This window comes from Panicum virgatum, chromosome 5N (assembly GCF_016808335.1).
Source record: "Panicum virgatum strain AP13 chromosome 5N, P.virgatum_v5, whole genome shotgun sequence".
In the NCBI taxonomy this organism is placed as follows: Eukaryota; Viridiplantae; Streptophyta; class Magnoliopsida; order Poales; family Poaceae; genus Panicum; species Panicum virgatum.
The window spans coordinates 24,951,564-24,971,715 of NC_053149.1; the positions used below are offsets into that span (position 1 = coordinate 24,951,564).

The 20,152-nt window shown below is 48.1% G+C and overlaps 3 protein-coding genes across 9 annotated transcripts; 1 reads left to right on the forward strand and 2 right to left on the reverse strand.

The window, feature by feature from the left end:
- The first annotated feature begins 4,046 nt into the window (after positions 1–4,046).
- Positions 4,047–5,728, forward strand: LOC120675755 (protein SRC2-like). The gene has a single exon (XM_039956964.1). The coding sequence runs from the start codon at positions 4,155–4,157 to the stop codon at positions 5,025–5,027; it is 873 nt and encodes a 290-aa protein (XP_039812898.1). The 5' UTR covers positions 4,047–4,154; the 3' UTR covers positions 5,028–5,728.
- A 51-nt stretch (positions 5,729–5,779) lies between these two features.
- LOC120675757 (glutathione S-transferase 4-like) lies at positions 5,780–7,936 on the reverse strand. The gene is made up of 6 exons (XM_039956970.1): positions 7,812–7,936; positions 7,207–7,285; positions 6,934–7,069; positions 6,588–6,785; positions 6,463–6,511; positions 5,780–6,366 (listed from the first exon to the last, which is right to left on the reverse strand). The coding sequence occupies exons 4-6, from the start codon at positions 6,735–6,737 to the stop codon at positions 5,897–5,899; spliced, it is 669 nt and encodes a 222-aa protein (XP_039812904.1). The 5' UTR covers positions 6,738–6,785; positions 6,934–7,069; positions 7,207–7,285; positions 7,812–7,936; the 3' UTR covers positions 5,780–5,896.
- Positions 7,614–15,826, reverse strand: LOC120675756 (NU+ prion formation protein 1-like). 7 transcript variants are annotated; one of them, XM_039956967.1, is made up of 13 exons: positions 15,442–15,826; positions 14,599–14,647; positions 12,338–12,382; positions 12,174–12,231; positions 11,096–11,171; positions 10,790–10,891; positions 10,644–10,706; positions 10,490–10,558; positions 9,974–10,018; positions 9,453–9,581; positions 9,275–9,382; positions 9,139–9,205; positions 7,614–8,574 (listed from the first exon to the last, which is right to left on the reverse strand). In XM_039956967.1, the coding sequence occupies exons 4-12, from the start codon at positions 12,206–12,208 to the stop codon at positions 9,170–9,172; spliced, it is 663 nt and encodes a 220-aa protein (XP_039812901.1). In that variant the 5' UTR covers positions 12,209–12,231; positions 12,338–12,382; positions 14,599–14,647; positions 15,442–15,826; the 3' UTR covers positions 7,614–8,574; positions 9,139–9,169. The 7 variants fall into 7 exon arrangements, 4 of the variants coding, with proteins under 4 accessions (XP_039812901.1, XP_039812902.1, XP_039812903.1 ...); XM_039956968.1 differs by lacking the exon at positions 15,442–15,826 and adding an exon at positions 11,559–11,645 and having other exon boundaries at positions 14,599–14,619; XR_005675473.1 differs by lacking the exons at positions 12,174–12,231; positions 12,338–12,382; positions 14,599–14,647; positions 15,442–15,826 and having other exon boundaries at positions 7,614–8,433; positions 8,512–8,574; positions 11,096–11,292.
- Between the last annotated feature and the right edge of the window lie 4,326 nt (positions 15,827–20,152).

Below are 20,152 nucleotides of genomic sequence, written 5' to 3' on the forward strand. Positions count from 1 at the left end.
GAGATACAGGAGTGCATCCTCGATTATTAATTGCGTACCCATAGGGAGAATTATTATGGCTCGTCCTGAACCAACAATCACGGCATCGCGTCTTGCGATAGTCGTGACTTTTCCTTTACTCTTAGTAAGAGTTTGGAAATATTTAATTTCCCTGAGTATTGTGTTAGTGGTAGCACTATCCACTAAACACAGTTCTTCCACCATTTGGATTGTTTCCGTAGGTTAATCTATAATAATTGAGTCAAATATATTAAGAACAACTCAAAATTATATATAATACATACTTTATTGAATAACTATACAATAATTAATTGTATGTTTTACAATACTTATGACAACAAATATTTACAACACAACATAACTATTTTTTTATAGGAAAACTCTAAGGGAAACCCTCAGAGCATAAAGGTGCGGCACTCAGGATTTGAACCCTGGGTGGGAGCACTACAACCAGTGGCCTTTGACACTGCGCCGTGAGCCCCTTCGCTACACAACATAACTATTACAAGACTATGGCTGAATAATCAAGTTTTAGGGGTGATGGAGATTAGTTGTTGTCTCTGAATATGTCGTTGGATTGGAATTCAACGAGCATATCGTCAGTGCTGAGTTAATCGTCCATCTGCGGAGGAATCTTCTCATCAATGTTTTCCAGAGGAGTATCCTTGGAGCAACTGGCGTCAGTCGGTTGAGTAGTGAAGTGCGCTTCATACTTGTCCCCTTGAACTTGTTTGCCAACAGATTTCTGGTAGAGTTCAACCAAATGCTTGGCAGTGTGGAATTTCTTGGTTATGTGGTTGTGACAACCACACCTTTGACAAACTTGAGAGTTCTCATGGCGGAAATTTTTCTTGGAAATGCCCTTGCCTTTGTGAGAATTCTTATTTTTCTGAAAATGATGCTTATTTTTCTTATCCACTTTCTCTTGAAATTCTTTTTGAATTTCTTGCCACCAAACTTCTTTTGAGAGTTCTGACTATTGTAGTGAACTTCAGGCAGAGGTGCTGCCCCAACCGGGTGCATTTGATGATTCTTTGTTAAGAGCTCATCATGTTTTTCTGCCTGGAGTAAATCATATATCAAGTCAGAATCATATATCAAGTCAGAGTATTTTGCATAGTTATGGCGACAGTATTGCTGCTGCAATAACCTATTTGAAAATAGAAATGTGGACAAAGTCTTTTCAATTTTCTCATCATCATTAACTGGTTGATCACAAAAACGAAGCTTGGAACAAATCTTATGAACAGCAGAGTTATATTCTGCAACAGATTTGAAATCCATGAGACGAAGTAGAGACCATTCCCGTCTAGCTTCGGGCAAAATGATTGCCTTTTGTTGATCATATCGTTCTTTGAGTGCAACCCAAAGTGTTACGTTCGAGGATTCTCCTCCATCATATATTCGTTCTTGAGATCAGGGTGAAGATGATGTCTCAAGAAGAAATATAATGTGGTGTATTTGGCCTCGTCTGTAACAGGGGCTTGTGGATTTGGCTCTTCAATTGTATTGATGTAGCCTTTTGCTGTTAGCATAATTTTAACGTCCATAGCCCAAGTCAGATAGTTGCTACCATCAACAGCAAGTTTAGCGAAATCTTTGTTGACTAAGTGAGCCATTTTTCCTACATGAATGATCATGTATATGATTAATTTATTGTAGTAAATTAAATAAAATGTGTGTGTGAATTTGTACAAAATTTATGAAATCAAGATGATTCTTGAATCATAATTTAAGGTATATTGGTTTAATAGCGTAACTATTTTTATAATATTTCTGCGGGAATTAATGACTTGATAGTCGAAATATACAGATTTAATCGTATAGAAAATTTTGGATATACACATTATAGGTAATCATCATAAGATGTAGACCTTTAGTAATGGGCACATAATTTGCTGCCTAAAAGCATGGTCTCAGGGCAAATAAATTTTAAAAAAATTAATTGCAGTCGATGCCTAGGTCTCCATTACCTTGTGTTTTTCCAAAATTCAAATTTATTATACCTTAATTTAAATTTCACATACCTCTAATAGATGTAGAATATAAATCAATTGATAATTTGTAATGATACAAATATAAAATAAATTAAATTGCACATGAAAAAGATTGTTCAAATTAATATTTGCATAACACAATGTAAGATCTGCGGATCACATATATACAATTACTGCGGTAATCATAGAAATGAAATTACATTGGTGCTAACATAAAAACTTGACAGTCTTGTAGCTATTTACAATAATTATGAAAATTCAGAAAATCTAAGGACTAAAGTAGAACAATCTAAGGTCTTAAACATAAATATTCAGAACTGAATATACTAAAAATTGTAAATATATAAAGTTTTGGGGGCCATAATGCAATTTTGTGAGGGAAAAGGAGGGGGCGGCTCGGCCTGGCCCAGCTAGCCGGCCTGCGGCCGGCCCGGCCGGTGAGCCGGCTTGCGAGCCGGTCTGCGGCGGCCCAATTGGCCCGATTAAAGGGAGGGGGCGGTTAGGGTTGGGCAGCCGCCCTTCCCTGCAACCGCCGCCGCCCTCTGAATAGCCGTCGCCGCCGCCTGTGGATTGCCGCCGCCTTGCCCCTGTCGCCGGCGTAGGTCGCCGACCTTTGGAGCGCCGCCGGCCCCTGATCCGGCGCTGCAGCGCCGCGGCCACGCGCGCCGAAGGGCGCCGTGGGTGACGCGCGCCGGAGGGCGCCGCCATGGTCGCCACCGCCGGGCGTTGAGCGCGCTGGAGGGCACGCTTGTGATGTGCCTTTGGAGCCGTGCGCCGCGGTGCGCCGCGCCAAGCGCCTCCTTGGGCCGAGTCGCGTCCCCATCTCCTCTCCCCCTATTCCCCAAGGCGCTGGCGGCCATGGGGCTTGCGGCCAGAGTAAATCAGCCCCGGCCGGCCCTCGATACAGTGCTTAGAAGCGGCGAAACTCCCCCTCCTTGGAGGAGACGAATCCAGCCCCGAGAGTACTCCCGGATGGGAGGTCGTGGCGGCCATGGAAGACAACGTCGGCGAGGGATCGTGGCAGGAGATGTAGCGGTGGAGGAGGAGGCGCGACGGAGATGTCGTAGGCGAAGCCCGGTGGCCACCTCTCGGCGTCGGCGTCTCTGTTGGGGAACGGAGGTGCTCCATGACATGCAGGCATGGCGCCGCCGCCTCCATTCGTTGGCGGGAACGACATCGACGGCGTCGCTAGTGGCTGCGGCGCCATTCCAGCGCCCCTGATGGGGAGTACAGGGCCTCGTGTGCTCTGCGGTACCTGTGAACGGCACTGGTGATGGTCATTGGAGCGCCGGGGAGGAATCTGCTAGTGGTGGATGTCGCGCAGAGCACGACGAACAGCGCCTTGCACCATGAAGCGACGAACTCCGCCGGATTGGTTGCCGCGGATGATGGTGTTTTCCACTGCGTCCGTGATGGAGTTGACTATGGCATTCATGGAAGGTACGTTGGGGGTCGTCATGTTTCTTTACCTTGCGTGAATTCCGGCGAGGATTCCGGCAAGACTCCCTGTTGATGTCTTTGTTCTGGCCTTCTCTTCTCAGGGAGCGAGAGATGGCCCCTGTTCTTTCTTCTCGTTCTGCTCCACGGAGGGAACCGATGGCCTTCTTGCGCTCAGTGCAGTAGAGCCAGAGTGCGTGATAACGTGTTGTGAATGAAAGGAATGAGAGAGAACTATTGTATTGATAGGGAGAGGTTTCTACATATATACTCTGCCAACAGGCATGGAAGTGGCCCTTTCGAGGCACCCCTTCGGGGTGGCAGTTCCCCTTTGTATTTACCCACTAATTACTAAATTAAATAAATGATTACAATATTGATCACTAATTAATCTAATTTTTCTTCAACACCATACATAGCATTTGCGGTTAACAAATGAGTCCGAAAGAAAATGCGGACCACAGAAAAAGTTGCGCAAAAATCCAAGAAACACCCACTCAAGCTATTTTTGGCGCAAAACTAGAGCGGCGATCACCCGAACACAACCGTTGCCTCCTACAAGCATTTTAACTTGCGCGTTGTGGCTCTTTCCATTGTTGAGGGATTCGAACGTCGTCCTACACAGCCTTTGTCCCTCCTCCACCACCACCACCACCAGCCTACATACCTTTTCTTCCCACGGCCGGCAAACACCTCGCCGGCGGCGCTTGGCAGTTGGCAATGGCGTACCGGGTACTGGAGGTCACCCTAGTCTCCGCGAACGACCTCAAGAAGGTGACGCACTTCTCCCGGTTGCGCGTCTACGCCGTCGCCTCCATCTCCGATGGCGATCCCCGCATACCCACCCACAGCACCCTCACCGACCACGTCAACGGGTGCAACCCCGCCTGGAACGCGACGATCCACTTCCCCATCCCGGCCGCCGCGGACACCCGCGGCCTCGCGCTCCACGTGAGGCTCCGCGCCGAGCGCGCCTACTTCGGCGACCGCGACGTCGGCGAGGTGTTCGTGCCCCTCGACGACCTCCTGGCCGGCGCCGACAAGGGCGGGGTGCCGAGGCCCGTGAGCTACCAGGTCCGCAGGCCGTACTCCGGGCGCGCCCACGGCGTGCTCTACTTCTGCTACAAGTTCACCGACGTCCCCGCCGCCGGCCTCCCGGAGCCGGAGCCGGCCGAAGCCAAACAAGGCCAGTACGCCAAGTACGTGCAGGACTCCGAGAAAGCAGCGGACAGGACGATGTCGCCGCCCACCGCGTACCCGCCGCCGCAGGCCATGGCGTCGGGGTACCCGCCGCCGCAGTACGGGTATGGCTCTCCGTACGCGGCGTACCCGCCGCACGCGCAGCAGCCTTACGCGTACGCTGCTCCGCCATCGTACGGGTACGGTGCTGCTCCCCATCATCAACCGGCGATGTACGGGTACGGCTACGCGCCGGCGCCGGCGCCGGCGAGGCATGGTGGGGGTATGGGGATGGGGCTCGGCCTCGGGCTCCTAGGCGGCGCCGTCGGGGGGATGATGATCGGGGAGATGGTCGGTGACTACGAGGCCGACGCTGCCTACGACGCCGGGTTCAACGACGCGTTGGAATTTTAGATCTTGCCGTGGAGATCGATGATTGTCGCCCTTTGTAAACGGGAAAGCTATATTACACTCGAGTGAAATATTGCCTCCACACACTCGAATTTTTTTGCCAACGACAACGAGCGTGTCTTCCTCAACTCCGGCGAGCTTCAGTGACTTATTATCGTTCGGGGTTTGGGGAGGACCGGAGGAGGCCTACCTGCCTCCGGCGGACCTAGAAGGAGCTTTGGGCTGCAAGGTAGCGGGTGGTGGTGGTGGTTCGAGCCGGCGGTGCGGCAAGGCGGCGGGGGCGCCGCCGGCCGCGGGCGGTTGGTGGACAACCGGATGGTCTGCGGAGGCAGCGGGGGCTAGCACCGGCGACGAGTTAGCGCGGGAGTGGCAGCGGGGTCGAATCCGGCGGCGGGACGCCGCCGGAGACGAGGAAAGAGGGCGGGGCGGGGGCGACAGTGCCATTAGCCTCGCCTGAGTTCAAAAATGGGATGCTGGGGTGGTTCCGGGGTGGAGGCTCGTCGGCGTCCCTTGCTAGATTCGGTGGAGCAAGCTGCGGGCTGTGGAAGGGTGGCGGCGGCGCTTCTGTGGTGGTCATGAGGTTGACGACGATGCAGAGGCCGGTAGGGTTATGAGGTAGGGGATGGACCTGAGCCGTTGGATTAGATGGATGGATGGAAATTCGGGTGTGGGCTGGGCTGTAAAATGCTCGAGTGAGCTCTAGACAAGCCCGTTGTAAATCCCTGATTCGTACATCCAAAATTGAAGAAATAGAATTTGCAAGCTCTGCTCATCTTCATCGCAACCGGAGCGGACTTCGCATTTGCCAATAACACCAAATATCTGACGATTTATTTGTGAAATGTAAAACATGGCGTAGATATACTCATATACTACGGTATGTTGCCGCTGGCGTAGCCGAAGTCCGGCGGCATGCCGGCGATGACCTTCTTGACCGACGGCCTCGCCAGCAGCGCGTGCCACCACGCCTTGACGTGCGGGTACGCGTCCACGATGGCGGCGTACTCGGTTTCCATGAAGTAGCGCATGAAGCCGAAGTGGCAGAGGTCCGCGGCGGTGACGTCGTCGCCGGCGAGGTACCAGCACGCCGACAGGCGCGCCTCGTACGCCGGGAGCAGCGCCCTCAGCTTGGCGAGGCTCTCGTCGACGGCGGCCTGGTCGCGCTCGCGGCCGACGTACGGGCCGATGATGCAGTGCCGGATGATGGGCCACAGGGTCGGCTCCACGTGGTGGGCCTCCACCTCCATCCATACGTCCACCATCGCTGATCCCTCCAGGTCCCCTTCCTTGAGAAGCTCGGGCCTGTACTTGCGGAGGACGTACCTCGCGATGGCGCGTGATTCTGGAAGCAACGAGAAAATCAAACAGCTCCGATTAATAGCAATTGCTGCGATGATCGAAGGAAAAATATTTGCAACAAGCAGTGAAGCTGGCTTACGGTAGAGCGTTAGATCACCGTCCTCCAGAACTGGGATTTCACCGAACGGCTGCAGAACGGGAAACAGTTACGTCGACAAGGTGGAAAATTCTAACGTTGGCGGAGGGAGGGAGGGAGATGCGTACGTTTCTGGCGAGGTGGTCGGGGCGGCGGTGGTCGCCGCCGCACCTGCTCATGGGGACGATCTCGTACTCGGCGCCGGCCTCCTCCAGGCACACCAGCGCGCTCGCCATCCACGGCGACACGGCCCACCCGTAGACCTTCATCGGCGCCATTATTGCTGTGTTCTTAGCCTAGCTTTGGGATGATTTCTGTGTGCGCCTCTGCATACGGATTTATGCAGATGATTGATCCGTGTTACTTTTCTCCAGTGCTCTAAATTATTTCAATTGTGGGTTAGGTGACGGAGGCGGCTTTCCTCCCACCAGTTTGTTAACTATTAGGAGAGGACGACAAAGCAAGGCGGCTTACGATCATGTTCGGTGTAGTATCTACTACTTATTCGTTTGCTACTGTAATGGCGTGGTGGCAAACCCAGGTGGAGGAGGTGTCATCTGTGTGTCGTCGTCATTGCTTGCGCTCGCAGTCGCAGATGAGATGTCAGCGTCTGCAGGAACGGGAGACAACTAAAGAAGAGTACTAAAGCATATATATAAAATACCAGGTGCAAGCACCCCATCCATTTTGGAAGACAGCAGGTAGCTTTCATGCATGAAAGAGAGAAAGAAAGCTTTCAAAACTTACCTAGCCAATAATCCATCAATGTTTGCTGGCATATAACCACGGTTGGTGACTCACTTCCTCTCATATCAAATATCATGAGCTGAAGAAAAAATGAAAGAAAATATTTAGTTAGCTAACAAGTAATATTGATTATCACAACAATGAGCCTAGCCAAGTATGTATTTATTGTTGAAATGTCAGTTTAGCAAGACAGCCGTTGCACTGCATGGTGGTATGCAGTGTTATGGATGCCACATTTTTGGAAAATGGGATCTGCAGAGACCAATTTAAAACAAGAAATGATTTTACCTATAAGCACTGGATACACTGAAATAGTGGAATATTTGCCCTACTTTCTGCTTATTAGCCTCCCACTGAAATTAAAATGGGACGATTCTATTTCCATGGTTTCCATGTCCTATTGCCAGTTTTTTTTTTTTTTGCATTCGATCATGTAACTGGTGGTAGTTGTACATCTACATCTAAGAGGCTATACATGGCATGCAAGTTCTATTTCATGAAGCTAATAGAAATTGATAGCTTAATACAAAAGGATTAGAGCAGTTAGAGTAATACAAAACATAGAGACACAATGTAATCTATGGTTATTGTATGGTCACACTTACCTTAAGAGATGGCCATCCAATATGAATATAGTCCGCTGAACTTGAGCAACAACGGTGAGACCTTGAGCCAATCCCGACCATCTTAGGCAAGAGAGGGACCTCTCTTTAATAGTAAAATGGTCTGCACTATTGGCATGCCTAGAACAAAAAGATACGATTATTTTGTATGAAGGTTAAATTAAAATGCTTCACCATTTCAGCTGTCGTATATGGACCATTGGTTATTCAGTTCACAGTTCAATACTTGAATACAAGTGATGTATAAGTTGAACCAAATCCCATACTGCATTCAGAAGCATTTTGTAGACTTCAATGCAACCAAGCAAGGTAATCATCATATCAGAACCACCCTCAAATGACAAACCTGTACACCTGATCAACTTATTGCATCGACTCAGGGAAGCGGCCAGGCCCCTTCCGCTGAGGTGCGATCACCACCCTTTCTCCCACGCTGCGCCGCCCTTGCTGCAGCACCGGAGCAGGTGATTTGTGCCGGAGTCCATCCGAGCCACCACCGGAGGAGAGGAACGAGACCTGGGCGCTGCTCCAACACCGTGGAAGGAGTGGGAGGGCCGCTGCTGGGACTCGGCGTCAACTCCGTGGAGGAGGCAGACATCCCGCACTACCTAACGCATACAGTAAAAGAGAAACATTTTTTGAATTGCAAAATAATAACATGGAGGACTGTGAGAAAACATACCTTGATTCTTGATTGAACAAGCGATACTCTCTTTGCATTGTACCGGAACTTGTCAACGAATGCCTACAGAGAAAGTAAACAATTGAACTTCACCATTGGTCCTTGAGGAAATAGATAGCAGCACTTACTACCCTCAGCAGTTTCAAGAAAAATTCTATTCTTTCATTTGAACTTATATCAGATAGATTTTGTCTCGAGTGTTTTGTTCCACTAAGACACTGCAAGCTGGGCCAGCCCACGTTGCACAAGCTTCAGCAGCTGCCTACAGAGTAGCTAGCCATGTTCAAGACAAAGACATATGCAGTCTATTATTATTCAACAACATTAATGACAACAAAGCCTTTAAATCCTGAGCAAGTTGGATAGGCTTAGAGATGGCCATGTATGATCAATTCAGACAAACATCAGTACTAAACATCTAGCAGAGCCATATTGTGAATTTAAAATGGGCTAACAAGGGGCTTGCTTGCATGCTTTTGAAAAAAAAGTTTATTAACCCATACAAAAACATGGATGAACTAATGCATCAACTTCCAATTCATTGTTTGCTACAGAAACAGCATAGTTTTCTTGAAACCACTAAAGCACTCTCAGGGCTAATGATACTTGCTAGAAATACAAACTAACCTGCATATGGGATCTGGCTTTCTCATTCGTTTCATCTACCATGCAGATGAAGAATGTCGGTGACAACCTAAAAAGATCTGGTCATCAGTTATCCAGTTAAAACCAACACAGGAAAAACATATGCCGGCATGCATACCGTATTCAAAAACTCCCTAGCCTGTGATACAACAATAAATGTCTTTGGCCACTTCAGGAGATATGTTTCTAGCCATACCCATAACACAGCATGAAGATCAAGATGGTTCTGCAAAGTGATAGGTTGTTAGCATATAAGCCAGTAAGTGAAGAAAAAGAACTTCTTATTTCCAACTTACTGTCAGCTCATCAAGTAGTAGTAAATCAGGCTCAATGAACAAAGCACGTGCTAGAGCTATTCTCATGCACCATCCACCAGAAAACTCTTTTGTACGTTTGCGTTGCATTTCTGGAGTGAAACTAAGACCCTGTAAAGAGTTCCACCATTCAAAACAGTACAATGTAAGTATGCAGCATGTGCAAATTTTATGATATTTCTGAGATCAACATGCACAAATCCTACCTTCCTAATTTATGATGAACACTAAACACAAAACTTCATGAAATGTCATGACGACTACTTATTTTAGACAGGTATTGGTGCTTGAAAGAATCAAGTACTGCATTTTAAACGGGAGCAAAATTAGTTCTTCTTGATCAGTTCACCGTAATTTCATTGTGGCACAAATCGGTCGGAACTGCAGATGTACAGTTCACGAAAAAGTAAATCCATATGTGCAAAACAAAATAAAATGACTAATACTGCAATCATTATATTAGAACATTGGAAGGAAAACTGACTACTGAAAATTGCAATTACATTGGAAGGCATCGCAGAGCACCTTGGAGGCCTCCCCAGAAGGGTCTGTTCACCATGGCGAGATCAGCCTGTGTCTTGATCAAATAATTTAATCTAACCAGTGCGGGAATATAACCGATGTCAATTCTCTTTGAAACATGGGACGTATTGTGAATCAGATAAATATGTACACTCAAAGCAAAAGAGCCATGCTCGGATTCGCAAGCCAGTTCATCGCAATGAATCATGCTATCTCAAAAATTCGGCTAGCATTGATGTTTGATGACCTCGTGGCATGGGTGTTGCAAATGGAATATGTCGATGATCATCAACATATACTGCAAGCCTGCAATAATCTTATGAGCCAAGTAAACTACTTTTCAGAGTCACCGGATGTAGCTTCTAACAAATGATGTTTCTCCGATGCAACTTTAACTGTCTGAACTCGGCCGGACCAGATGAACCAAGCTAAATTAGGAGACTATATGAGAAATGAGATAATGTCTGCAATGAAATCATCTTTCCAGATTTAAGTACCTGAGACTTTGGAGATGGGAACGCGTTCCAAAACCAGTGTGTTTCATCACCAGCACCAGTAACAATGGTCCGTTGATACCAATAGTGGAAGCCAGTGAGAACAAAATATGCTAGGTATATCAAAACACAACTCGGGACAAGTCATCAGACTCACCTGTCCATCAGGGGAAATAGCTAGATACAATACTCTGTATGTATGGCCTGTCAAAGTGGCAAGCTGCAAATAGCAAAGGGGAATGGGATTGATACAGGCATAACAGGTATAGAATAACTTAATTTCAGAATAAGCTTGCACCATACCTTAGACATTGTTGGATATCTCCAAACAATTATTTGGTTTTGAGAGTATCTGTGGGTACTAACAAGCTCATTTACATTCTTTGACCACCCAAGATTACAGACCTGTTAAGTCATTTAGCTCCGTCAGTATTTGTAAGCAAACAAGATGTTCAACCCAACCTTGCCCCCAATTCTATACAAACAATTCCCTGCTTTCACAGTGGTCTGAGATATGTCTGAGAACTCCTCAAGAAAATCATTTCCCTGCTGGCCAACATAACAAATTTATAGAGTGACATAACAGAGTGCTATAGGATCATGGGTTACCTTGGATATGTGTACTCCAAGACTTCTATGAGCTCCTGAACACTTGATGCAAATGAAAACACCAAAAGTCATTGATCTGCAAATATCAAAACCATTTGAGGAGTTAGTAACAAGCATTACTCAGGTTGTTCATTGTGGCAGTAAGAAAGAAGATATTTCTAGCACGAAAAGATCAGTAACACAAAACATTATCAAATTGTCACATTGCCCTATTTGTGAATAACAGAATGGCTAGGAGGATATTGGCACCCAAGCAAAGCAGGTTGATACATGGCTGCTCACCTATGACACGGCTGATTTCACGGTGTATATGAACAAAGAAACAAAATGTTGGCCAGTAAAGAAATAGTGGTTCGCAAGGTGGTTGAGTGCCAAACTTGAATTAGAAACAAGGGGGGATCTACTACTAAGTATTTCATAAACATGCAGCACTGTCAAAGGTCAATGAAGTAATTTATCCAACCTGGTAGAGATCTAGTGCGTTTCTGTAATACTCCAGGGATTTTTTGTGTTGTTGCTCTGCTTCACCCATTAAAAAATAAACAGAAGCCTGTGACAACAAATTTGACATTAAAATAGGATATGAATAAATATCAAATACATCAATACTGATGATATATTTATTATGGTGCCTAGAAAACAAAAAATATCAAAGCTTGTTTATCAGCATCTATTATGGTGGCCAGAATACAAGTTGGCCTGTCACTGTAACAGCAGCACACTGCATCCATACTCTATGTTAAGGCCTGATTGGTTGATTAGCAGTTATCTTGCCCGTGCTAACGCTACGGGTGACACTTTGATGCCTATAGATGATACTTTTATCGTCTGACTCAAAGGCATAGACCGAAAGAGCATCCATCCAGTCATCCAAATGAACATGAAAACACTACATAGCTATATCTACATAGGTAAAATGATGTTGATCATAGCAAATATATTTTCTGAGGTTAATTTATTTACAAAGGCTCCAAAGTTCAGCATGATTTCAAAGGCTCCAGGTTGGATCATACACATACTTGTATGCCTCTGTAAATAATGGTATAGTACTTCTAGCTGAGTAGCTGGCTAACCATACCTTAGAAAGATAGAGTGATATTCAACATCTCCCATGTAAGTTCCAAACTGATCCTGACCTGTAAAGAATCCAAAAGGTAGGAAGATAATTAGAGAATGCAATATTTAAATGCATTAATTGTCTGAAATGGTACCATGCTCTAGCAATCTCATGAGCAAACCAACCTTGAAATTAACCATCTCCCAGATAAGCCTTTAACTTGAATGTTACTGCATGAGAATCACATTTTGTCAAATTTGCCAAAGCTTTTCATAAAGCCGTTAATGATAATTGCCGGTGCATAATACAGCTTGCCAGTGCTGAACAGGTAGCCAGAAAAGTGGAACCTCTATGTTAAAGGCTCCAGCAAATTCAGAATATGGCAACAAGCTGAAACATTCACTTTCATTCGAATGCTCACAGAAAATGTAGCTCTAACTCTATTAAACTTAATATTTATAGTTTGATCTCATGTAAAGTTTTCTGAAGTTAAGCAGAACAATATTTCACTAAGCACATCTTGTGTTCAAAGAAAACCATCCTCCAAAGTTTTTTTTTCAAGGCTACATCAATAAATGGGAAGCCGACGGATGCGGCGGCCAACAGGCGCGACCTGGACGACGTTGGTGTTGATGGGCATGGGAAGCGGGGGAATAAGAGCATCTCTAAGAGACCCTTTAAAAATAGTTGGATAGGTAAAAATGGATAAGTTCCTTTAAAATCAGCATCCAACAGCCGCTTCATAGTGCTCCCCTCGCCATCCCAATCGTCATCCCACCTCCCGCGCTCTGCATCTTTGCCGTGCGGGCCTTTCTCGCTATCTCGCCTCTCGCCTGCACCCTACCCTCTGATTCGCCACTCCCACGCCCATCCCTCGCCGCGTGTCGTCTCTCTTCACCGGTCGGCGGCGTGGCTCCTCCGTGGCGAGAGCTTCCCGGCGCGGCTCCCCGGCGTGGCTTCCCCACTCCCCCTGGCGCAAGCTCCCCGGCAAGACGACCGGCAAGAAGGCGCACCTGTCCACGCGAGATGGAGAGGCACGCGGCAGCAGCAGCGCCACGGATGACGATGCTCGATGCTCGCCCCATCGCCGCCAGTCCGCCACCGGACACCACCAGTGATCCACTACTCGCTGGCTCCATTCAGCTTGGTGCTCCCGTGGCTGTCCACCTCATCCGAGAAGCACTTCAGCTGCTGCTGCTCGATCGCGCCACAGCCGCCATGGTGGTGCTGGTGGGACTGGCGGACTGCTGCGGCAGCGGCGGCGGCGTGGTGAAGTGGATGGGATCGACCACATCCTTGCGATCTGGGTACAGGTGCTCCTGGTTATGTCCTTCTTTGCTGAGCGACATGAACTTGGTCGCGGGAAAGAGAAACACCACTGAGCTATCAGGTAGTACAAGCTGGAAAGATGCGGCTGCGACAGCAAGAGTGAAGGGGAGAGCTTGTGTCCCAAGAGCTGAGCACGGGCAGCGGCAAGTGGCGATGGCAGTGTCAAGGGTGCTCAGGCGGCTGATGGGTGGATGGAGAAGGGAATGGATGGAGAAACTGTTGGATTTGCCATCCTTTGAATAGCTAAATGGAATTTGGATAGTGTGATTTGGAAAAGCTCTTGGAGATGCTCGGACCCAGAAATTGAAACTAGAGTAGTCCTATCAAAAAAAAATTCTAAGTGTAATTCGGTATACTCTAATAGCACTTTGGCAAAATTACGGTATATAATGATCAAAATTTACAATAACATAAGTATAAAGGCCACATAATCATTCAATTCAACAAATTACCACATAATCATTCAATTCAACAAATTAGTTAAGAAACATGGTTCCATTAAGTGAGGTTGAGATGAAATCACAGAATCATAGTCTCGTGGAATATAGGAACATGGTACTGACTATTGAGGGGAGTCAATTGTGCAATTGAGTTAGACAGGCAGCTGCAGAGGCGCCGGACGATCGGGGCGGCCGCGCGGGTGTGCGGGAGGCTGTTGGCGCAGGTGTGCTGGTTTGCCGTGGCTGCCAGCCGCGCAGGCCCGCAGCAGGCGGGAGGTGCGCGCGCCGCGCTTGCCCAGCAGGGAAGCTGCTGCTGCCATCCGTGCAGACTTGCGCACGACGCCGGCGGGAGGCGCACACGCCGCGCTTACCTAGCAAGGAAGCAGGCAGCAGGGACCGCGGGAGGCCGGGCGTCTGGGGTCAGGCGGGCAGTGGCAACTGGCCGGCGCGCGACCGCGGGTGGCGGCACCCGGTGCCGGAACGCCAAGGCGCTGAGGCGGAAGGGGAGTCGGAGGGAGCCCGAGATTGGGAGACGGGGGAACTTGGGCTGAGGAAGAGGCTATTTGAGACTATTTGTTGGATTAGGATTGATTGTTGGGCCATTAGTTAAGCCTGGGCTTTAATCTTTAAGCGCTAAAAGATTTTTGGGCTGAATTTTTGGGTAGTCCTGGGCCAACCTGGTCCGCCACTGGCGCCTCGAGGCTGACTTCAGCCTGGCCGCTGGCTAAGAATGGATCCGGATGTCTGAACATCCGAATTATCCGTATTCGTATCCGCTTAAAACGTAAATATGGATATCCGTATTCGTATTCGATTTTAATATGATGTCATATGGATGCATCCGAATCCGATTTTAAGAACTTTTCTCTATCCGATTCCATATTCGTATTCGAGGAATATCCGATCACATCCGTATCCGTCCGTATCCGCAAAGAAAAAGTGACTAGTGAGACAATGTTAAACTTATCTTTATACCTAATTACTTGATGATGCACACTATTTAAATTACTTAGAAAGCTAGATAACTAATAATATATTTATTAAAATTAGTAATGATATAAAAATTAACTTTAACTATTTAATATATTTATTTCATGATTAAAATTATTTAATACGAGTCAAATTAATTATTTATTTAATGATAAAATCTTTTTTATATATCTTAATTATTAAGTATTTAAATATTTATTTATTTTACATTTATAATTAGTATTATATATTTAATATAAAAGCTATGCATAGATAATTATATTTTTTTCTATTAGTTATCTTCTAATCTTTTACTCACTACTTGTATAATGATTTTGATTTACTATAAAATTGTTGACAAAATAAACTGATACTCATGGTATCTCTATGTTTCAAATCGAGAAGGTATCCGGATCCGAATTCGGATTCAAACTATCTGTTTTGTATTCGTATCCGATGAGATCCGCATTCGCATTCGTATCCGGATTAAAATGTAGTAAAAAGTGACATCCGGATCCGATTTCATCTGTATCCAATCCGAATCCATCCTTGCCGCCGGCGCCTCCGGGATGGGTACCTCTCGAATTCCAGCAAGGCGTTGTTGCTCCAGGCCGCCGGAGATAGATGGGCGGGGGCGCACGTTGCTGGAGCTTGTCCGACCGGCGCTCTGTTTGCCGCCGGAGATGGATGGCCGGGGCGGGCGCAGGTCGCGGGGGCTCGTACTGCGGGCGCCCTGCAGGCTGGTGGAGCAGGCCGGTGGAGATGGCTACGCGCCGGAGAGGACTGGGAAGAGGAAGAGCCTGCCTAGCGGTCGCGCGTGGGGGCGCGCGACGTCTCAGCTTTGGGAGAAGGCGCGGCATTGCGCCGCAGATCGAGAGGGCCAGACGCCCAGACGGGAAAGGAAGCGGGGGATTGATTGAATGGCTGATTTCACGGTAGCGACGCGCGGAAATTCGGGTGGGTACATGTGGGCGGGTAGCCAGACATTTGGTGACAAAAAATTTAGACGATGGGTGGAATTGTATGGCGCGAGTGACGAAAAGAAAAATGAGTTTGCCCTCAGGTTTCGCCAAAGGATACATGTGGGCTTTAAAGAGGTGATTTGTGAGGAGTAGGACTAGGTTAGTTTTGGTACATGCTAATTTCAATTGTTTTGAATCGGAGCGCAAATATTTTTGTCCACACAAATCCAAGTATCCTTTCTCAAAGTGGTAAATCCTCAAATTTTCTTAAGCGAAGTGGCATGGATATATAGCAAAGCAGTAATTAACATGCATGTAAATATACCTTTTAAATGTCAAAATTAATTCTTGCTACACGATGACATACTACAGCTAGAAAATATTAGTTACTCTCCAAAAGATCCAGCAAACGTTTTATATACTTCCATTTGGCAATTATTTATAGCAGTACGTGCTGCAATATATACTTTTTTTTTGATACAGCTGCAATATATACTAGTAGTACTAACACATACTCCAGGGTACAAAACATATGATAGCGACGATGTTCGAGCTGAAATTCGGCCGCCGCCGGCCTCCATTTGTCGTCGCAGCAGGGGCGGCGGCCATGGTGCTGATCATCATGATGATCACCGGGGGCACAGAAGCCTCGCCAAGTCGGAAGATGAGCAACGGCGGCGGACTGGTACGCTTCTTTCCGCCCATTATTCCGACGGATCCAATGCCGCCACCGCCCAGGACACCGCCTCGCCACCACCTGCAGATAAATCCGCCGCCCGCGCACGAGATCGACGAGCAGGACGGCATGGCTGCACCCTGAAACCGCACGGAATGGAAGAGTATCGGAGATTTGGAAGTGCTCGCTGTAGTGCTTGGAGCCGAGCTGAATTAATGTGTGCATGATGGGGGTATTTGGTAGGTATACTCCAGGCTATTCGATCTCGAGGTATCAATCCATTTGTTTTATCAATAAATAGTACCGTAAGAGAAACGATGATAAGGAGAATAAAGATCATGAATGAATAAGAATAATTATGCATGGAAGGGTGCACTATATAATTGTTCAATCACTCTTCCTAGAGCGTGTTGTGCGGGGCGACTGATGAAATTCTGAAAATCTTTGGCCAATTGGCCGATGCCATTAGGCTGTTTGAATACATACTAATCCTCTTTCTGGAGCGTGTTTGCGTACATTGTGGGATATGATCGTAGGAAATAATCCCAGTTCCATCTGGGGTATTAAAAATGTTGGTGCAATCTAACTTTAACAAGTACTTAGAGCATCTCCAGGAGTTCTCAATCTCACCTCCCCATCCTTATTTTTTTTGGGAAAAGAGAAAAAAAAAATATCTCCAATAGTTCCCTATCCTAACTCCCCATCTCCTAACAATTGGCAAATCTCTCTCCCTTACGTAAAAATACGCAACGCCATCGCTCCTCCCGATCACCCCTTCTCACGCCGTTTTTTTTTTGTCGCGGGCTTCTTCCTCTCCGTTTTTTTTTGTCGCAGCGGTGCGGTGCGGGCTGCTGGACTGCAGCCGCGGCCTCGAGAGCAGCTACAGCGCGCTTCTGCCTGCAGCCGCGCGGCGACTCCTTCATGCCCCGCTCCTCCATCGACGACAACATGGGCGGGTGCATCCCCGTCTTCTTCCACCGAGCCTTCCCTGGAGGTGCAGTACCACCGGTGGCACGAGCGGCAGGGCGGCAGGTACTACGTGCTGATGCTCAACCTCCGACAACGAGCTGGAAGGGAGGGTGGACATCGAGGAGGAGCTGAGCAAGTACACGGACAAGCAGGTGGCCGCCATGAGGGAGGAGCTGATCAGATGATCCTTAGGTTCCTGTACAGGACCCAAGGTTGAGGTTCGACGGGGAGACGAAACATCACCATGGATGGGGTCATGAACAGGATGAGGATGTGACATTGAAGGGCTGCATCGTCGACTGGAATCCTGCGCCATGGAGGGTCTGCGCCGCCCTGCTGGCTGCCTGCGCAAGGGAGGGGCACTGCCATGGCTGCCTGCGTCGTCGTTTTGGCACAACGGGGAAAGGAATTGTGGGAGCAGAGGCACCGTGAGTCCACAATTTTTGATTGTTGGGAAGAAAAAATGAGAAACTATTGCAGATGGACACGTTTTTCTCTTCCTATATCTATTTGGGGAGTTGGCAAATATCAAATTTTAGGAACAAAATATAAGGAACTGTTGGAGATGCTCTTACAAAGAACAATTTACATTGATCATATTTTTGTTTCCAAAAGATTGATGACGAACTTTTCAAGAATTTGTCGTAAGAAACAAATTTTAACACCTTTTTCATTTAAAAAGAATTATTAAACTATAGTAATAATTTGGTCCTTTCGCTTGCTCCAACGTGGTTCCTAAGAGGTGATTCGAGCAGATTCGAGACATCCCTGCCATGGTCCCTCTCACCCTCACTAGTACCTTGCCGCTGCTAGAGCAGTTGCTAGAAGTTCCGGCAGATGCGAGGATGGTGGCCGGGGGTGGGGTGGGGAAGGGGCACCTCCCCCCTCACCCCCACTCTCGCGGCATAGGCGGGATCCGTCTCACGCCACCGGTCCCCTCGCAATGTCAGACGACCGTGTGATTGCTAGGCGGCGGCGGCGTGCCTGCTGGTGCTCCCGCTCCGAAGGAGGCGGTGCCAGATCCAAGACTGGTGATGCCACATCCAGCCTCACCTGAGGAGCCAGCGCAACAGCAGGATGGGGACTGCCCCATTGGTGTGAAAAAGTTATAATTTGAATGGAAATATTTTTCTTTTATTAAAAAATAGATCACCACCTTCTTTCGCCACATTTTAAGGTCTAGAAAGTAAAGGTCTCCGTGAGGAATACAGTCGATCTAATTTTAGTGAGGAAGAGTTTCAATTAAAGTTAAATACACCAGCGGCCCTCGAACTTATCCTGAGATGCCACATAGGTCCACGAACTCGCAAAATCGAAATTTGGCATCCTAAACTTGGTAAATTGTGCCACTTAGCTCCATATCCTTGATGTGGCGCCACATGGCCTGATTATATGCAAAAAAAAATTCTTGAGTTTTATCATCTTCTATATCTACATCCTCCTCACCTATTTCATCTCCACGTATGGCCCGCGCCGCCGCCACTGCTCCCACCACCGCGAGCAACTGCCCTCCATGCCGCGCGCCGGCCTCCGGCGAGCTGCCGACCTCCACGCCGCACGCCCGCATCTGCACGCCACCCCGCGCAAGCAGCCTTGCTGCCTTCTCGCCACCAACATGCGCCGCCGCTGCATGTGCCGCCACCGTCCTCTACATGCCGCCTGCGCTGAGCCCACGGAACCTCCGCTCCGCACGCCCGCCAGGCCCCTCGATGCCGCCCGCACGCCAAGCCCGCGTTGCCGGCCTTCAGCCAATCACATCGTCCGCCACCCCACAGATCCGGCCGGCCACCGTCTCCCCGCGCGCGGATCTAGGACGGGAGCATGGTTGGGGGGAGGACACAGGGAGCCACCCCAGCCACCGCCACCTCGAGAGCAAGTGGCTCGCCGCCGCCATCCACGTGGTCTCGTTCTAATCCAGCGGTCCGATCCGGCAATGGTAGGAGCTCGGCATCATCGACAACGTCTACGAGGACGACCATGAGGAGGAGGACGACGAAGAGGAGCAGCGCTTCGACTCGCCCACCATGTCGTCCTCGGCGGTCACCACACGCTCGTGCTCTTGGGAGGAGGAGGAGGAGGACGCCGCGGTGGCGCACCCCTCCCCGCCGTCGGCGCTCAGGCGCGCCATTCCTCCTCTCTCTATCTCTCCCACAAGGATGTAAAGGTAGAAGATGATAAAACTCAAGGGTTTTTTTTTTTTGCATATATTCAAACCTTGTGGCACCACGTCAAGGGATATGGAGTTAAGTGGCACAACTTAACAAGTTTATGGTGCCAAATTTTGATTTTGCGAGTTCGTGGATCTAAGTGGCAGCTCGGAACAAGTTTAAAGACCGTCCGTGTATTTAACTTTTTTAATTATTTCAATTTTTATAGTTCAAGTTTTATATTACAGATAGCATAGATAATCTATCCAGAGCAGGCCCTTGCTTGCTTTCTCCGTGATTTTGTCCGCTATGGCTCATTGGGTGCGTATTGGCCACGTTTAGAGGCCCATCATAACCTTTTGTCGGTTACGGCCCACTGGGAACATATTGGCCACGTTTAGAGGCCCAGCATAACCTTTTGGGCTGCTCCGGGCTATGCTCCTGACACTGGAGAAATGGGCATGAGAAATCTTATCGTAGTGGAGAGGAGACTTGCGGCAGCAGGCTT

What these genes read in the sequence shown, in the direction of transcription:
- LOC120675757 (XM_039956970.1), bottom strand. Translation starts at nt 6,737, where the DNA reads ATGGCGCCGATGAAGGTCTACGGGTGGGCCGTGTCGCCGTGGATGGCG. An exon ending in CCGACCACCTCGCCAGAAAC is followed by an intron (nt 6,512 to 6,587) that starts GTACGCATCTCC and finishes CCCGTTCTGCAG; the next exon opens with CCGTTCGGTGAAATCCCAGT. An exon ending in CGGTGATCTAACGCTCTACC is followed by an intron (nt 6,367 to 6,462) that starts GTAAGCCAGCTT and finishes CGTTGCTTCCAG; the next exon opens with AATCACGCGCCATCGCGAGG.
- LOC120675755 (XM_039956964.1), top strand. Translation starts at nt 4,155, where the DNA reads ATGGCGTACCGGGTACTGGAGGTCACCCTAGTCTCCGCGAACGACCTC.
- LOC120675756 (XM_039956965.1), bottom strand. Translation starts at nt 11,212, where the DNA reads ATGCTTGTTACTAACTCCTCAAATGGTTTTGATATTTGCAGATCAATG. An exon ending in GATATCCAACAATGTCTAAG is followed by an intron (nt 10,707 to 10,789) that starts GTATGGTGCAAG and finishes TGCTATTTGCAG; the next exon opens with CTTGCCACTTTGACAGGCCA. An exon ending in TCCCATCTCCAAAGTCTCAG is followed by an intron (nt 10,019 to 10,489) that starts GTACTTAAATCT and finishes CATGGTGAACAG; the next exon opens with ACCCTTCTGGGGAGGCCTCC.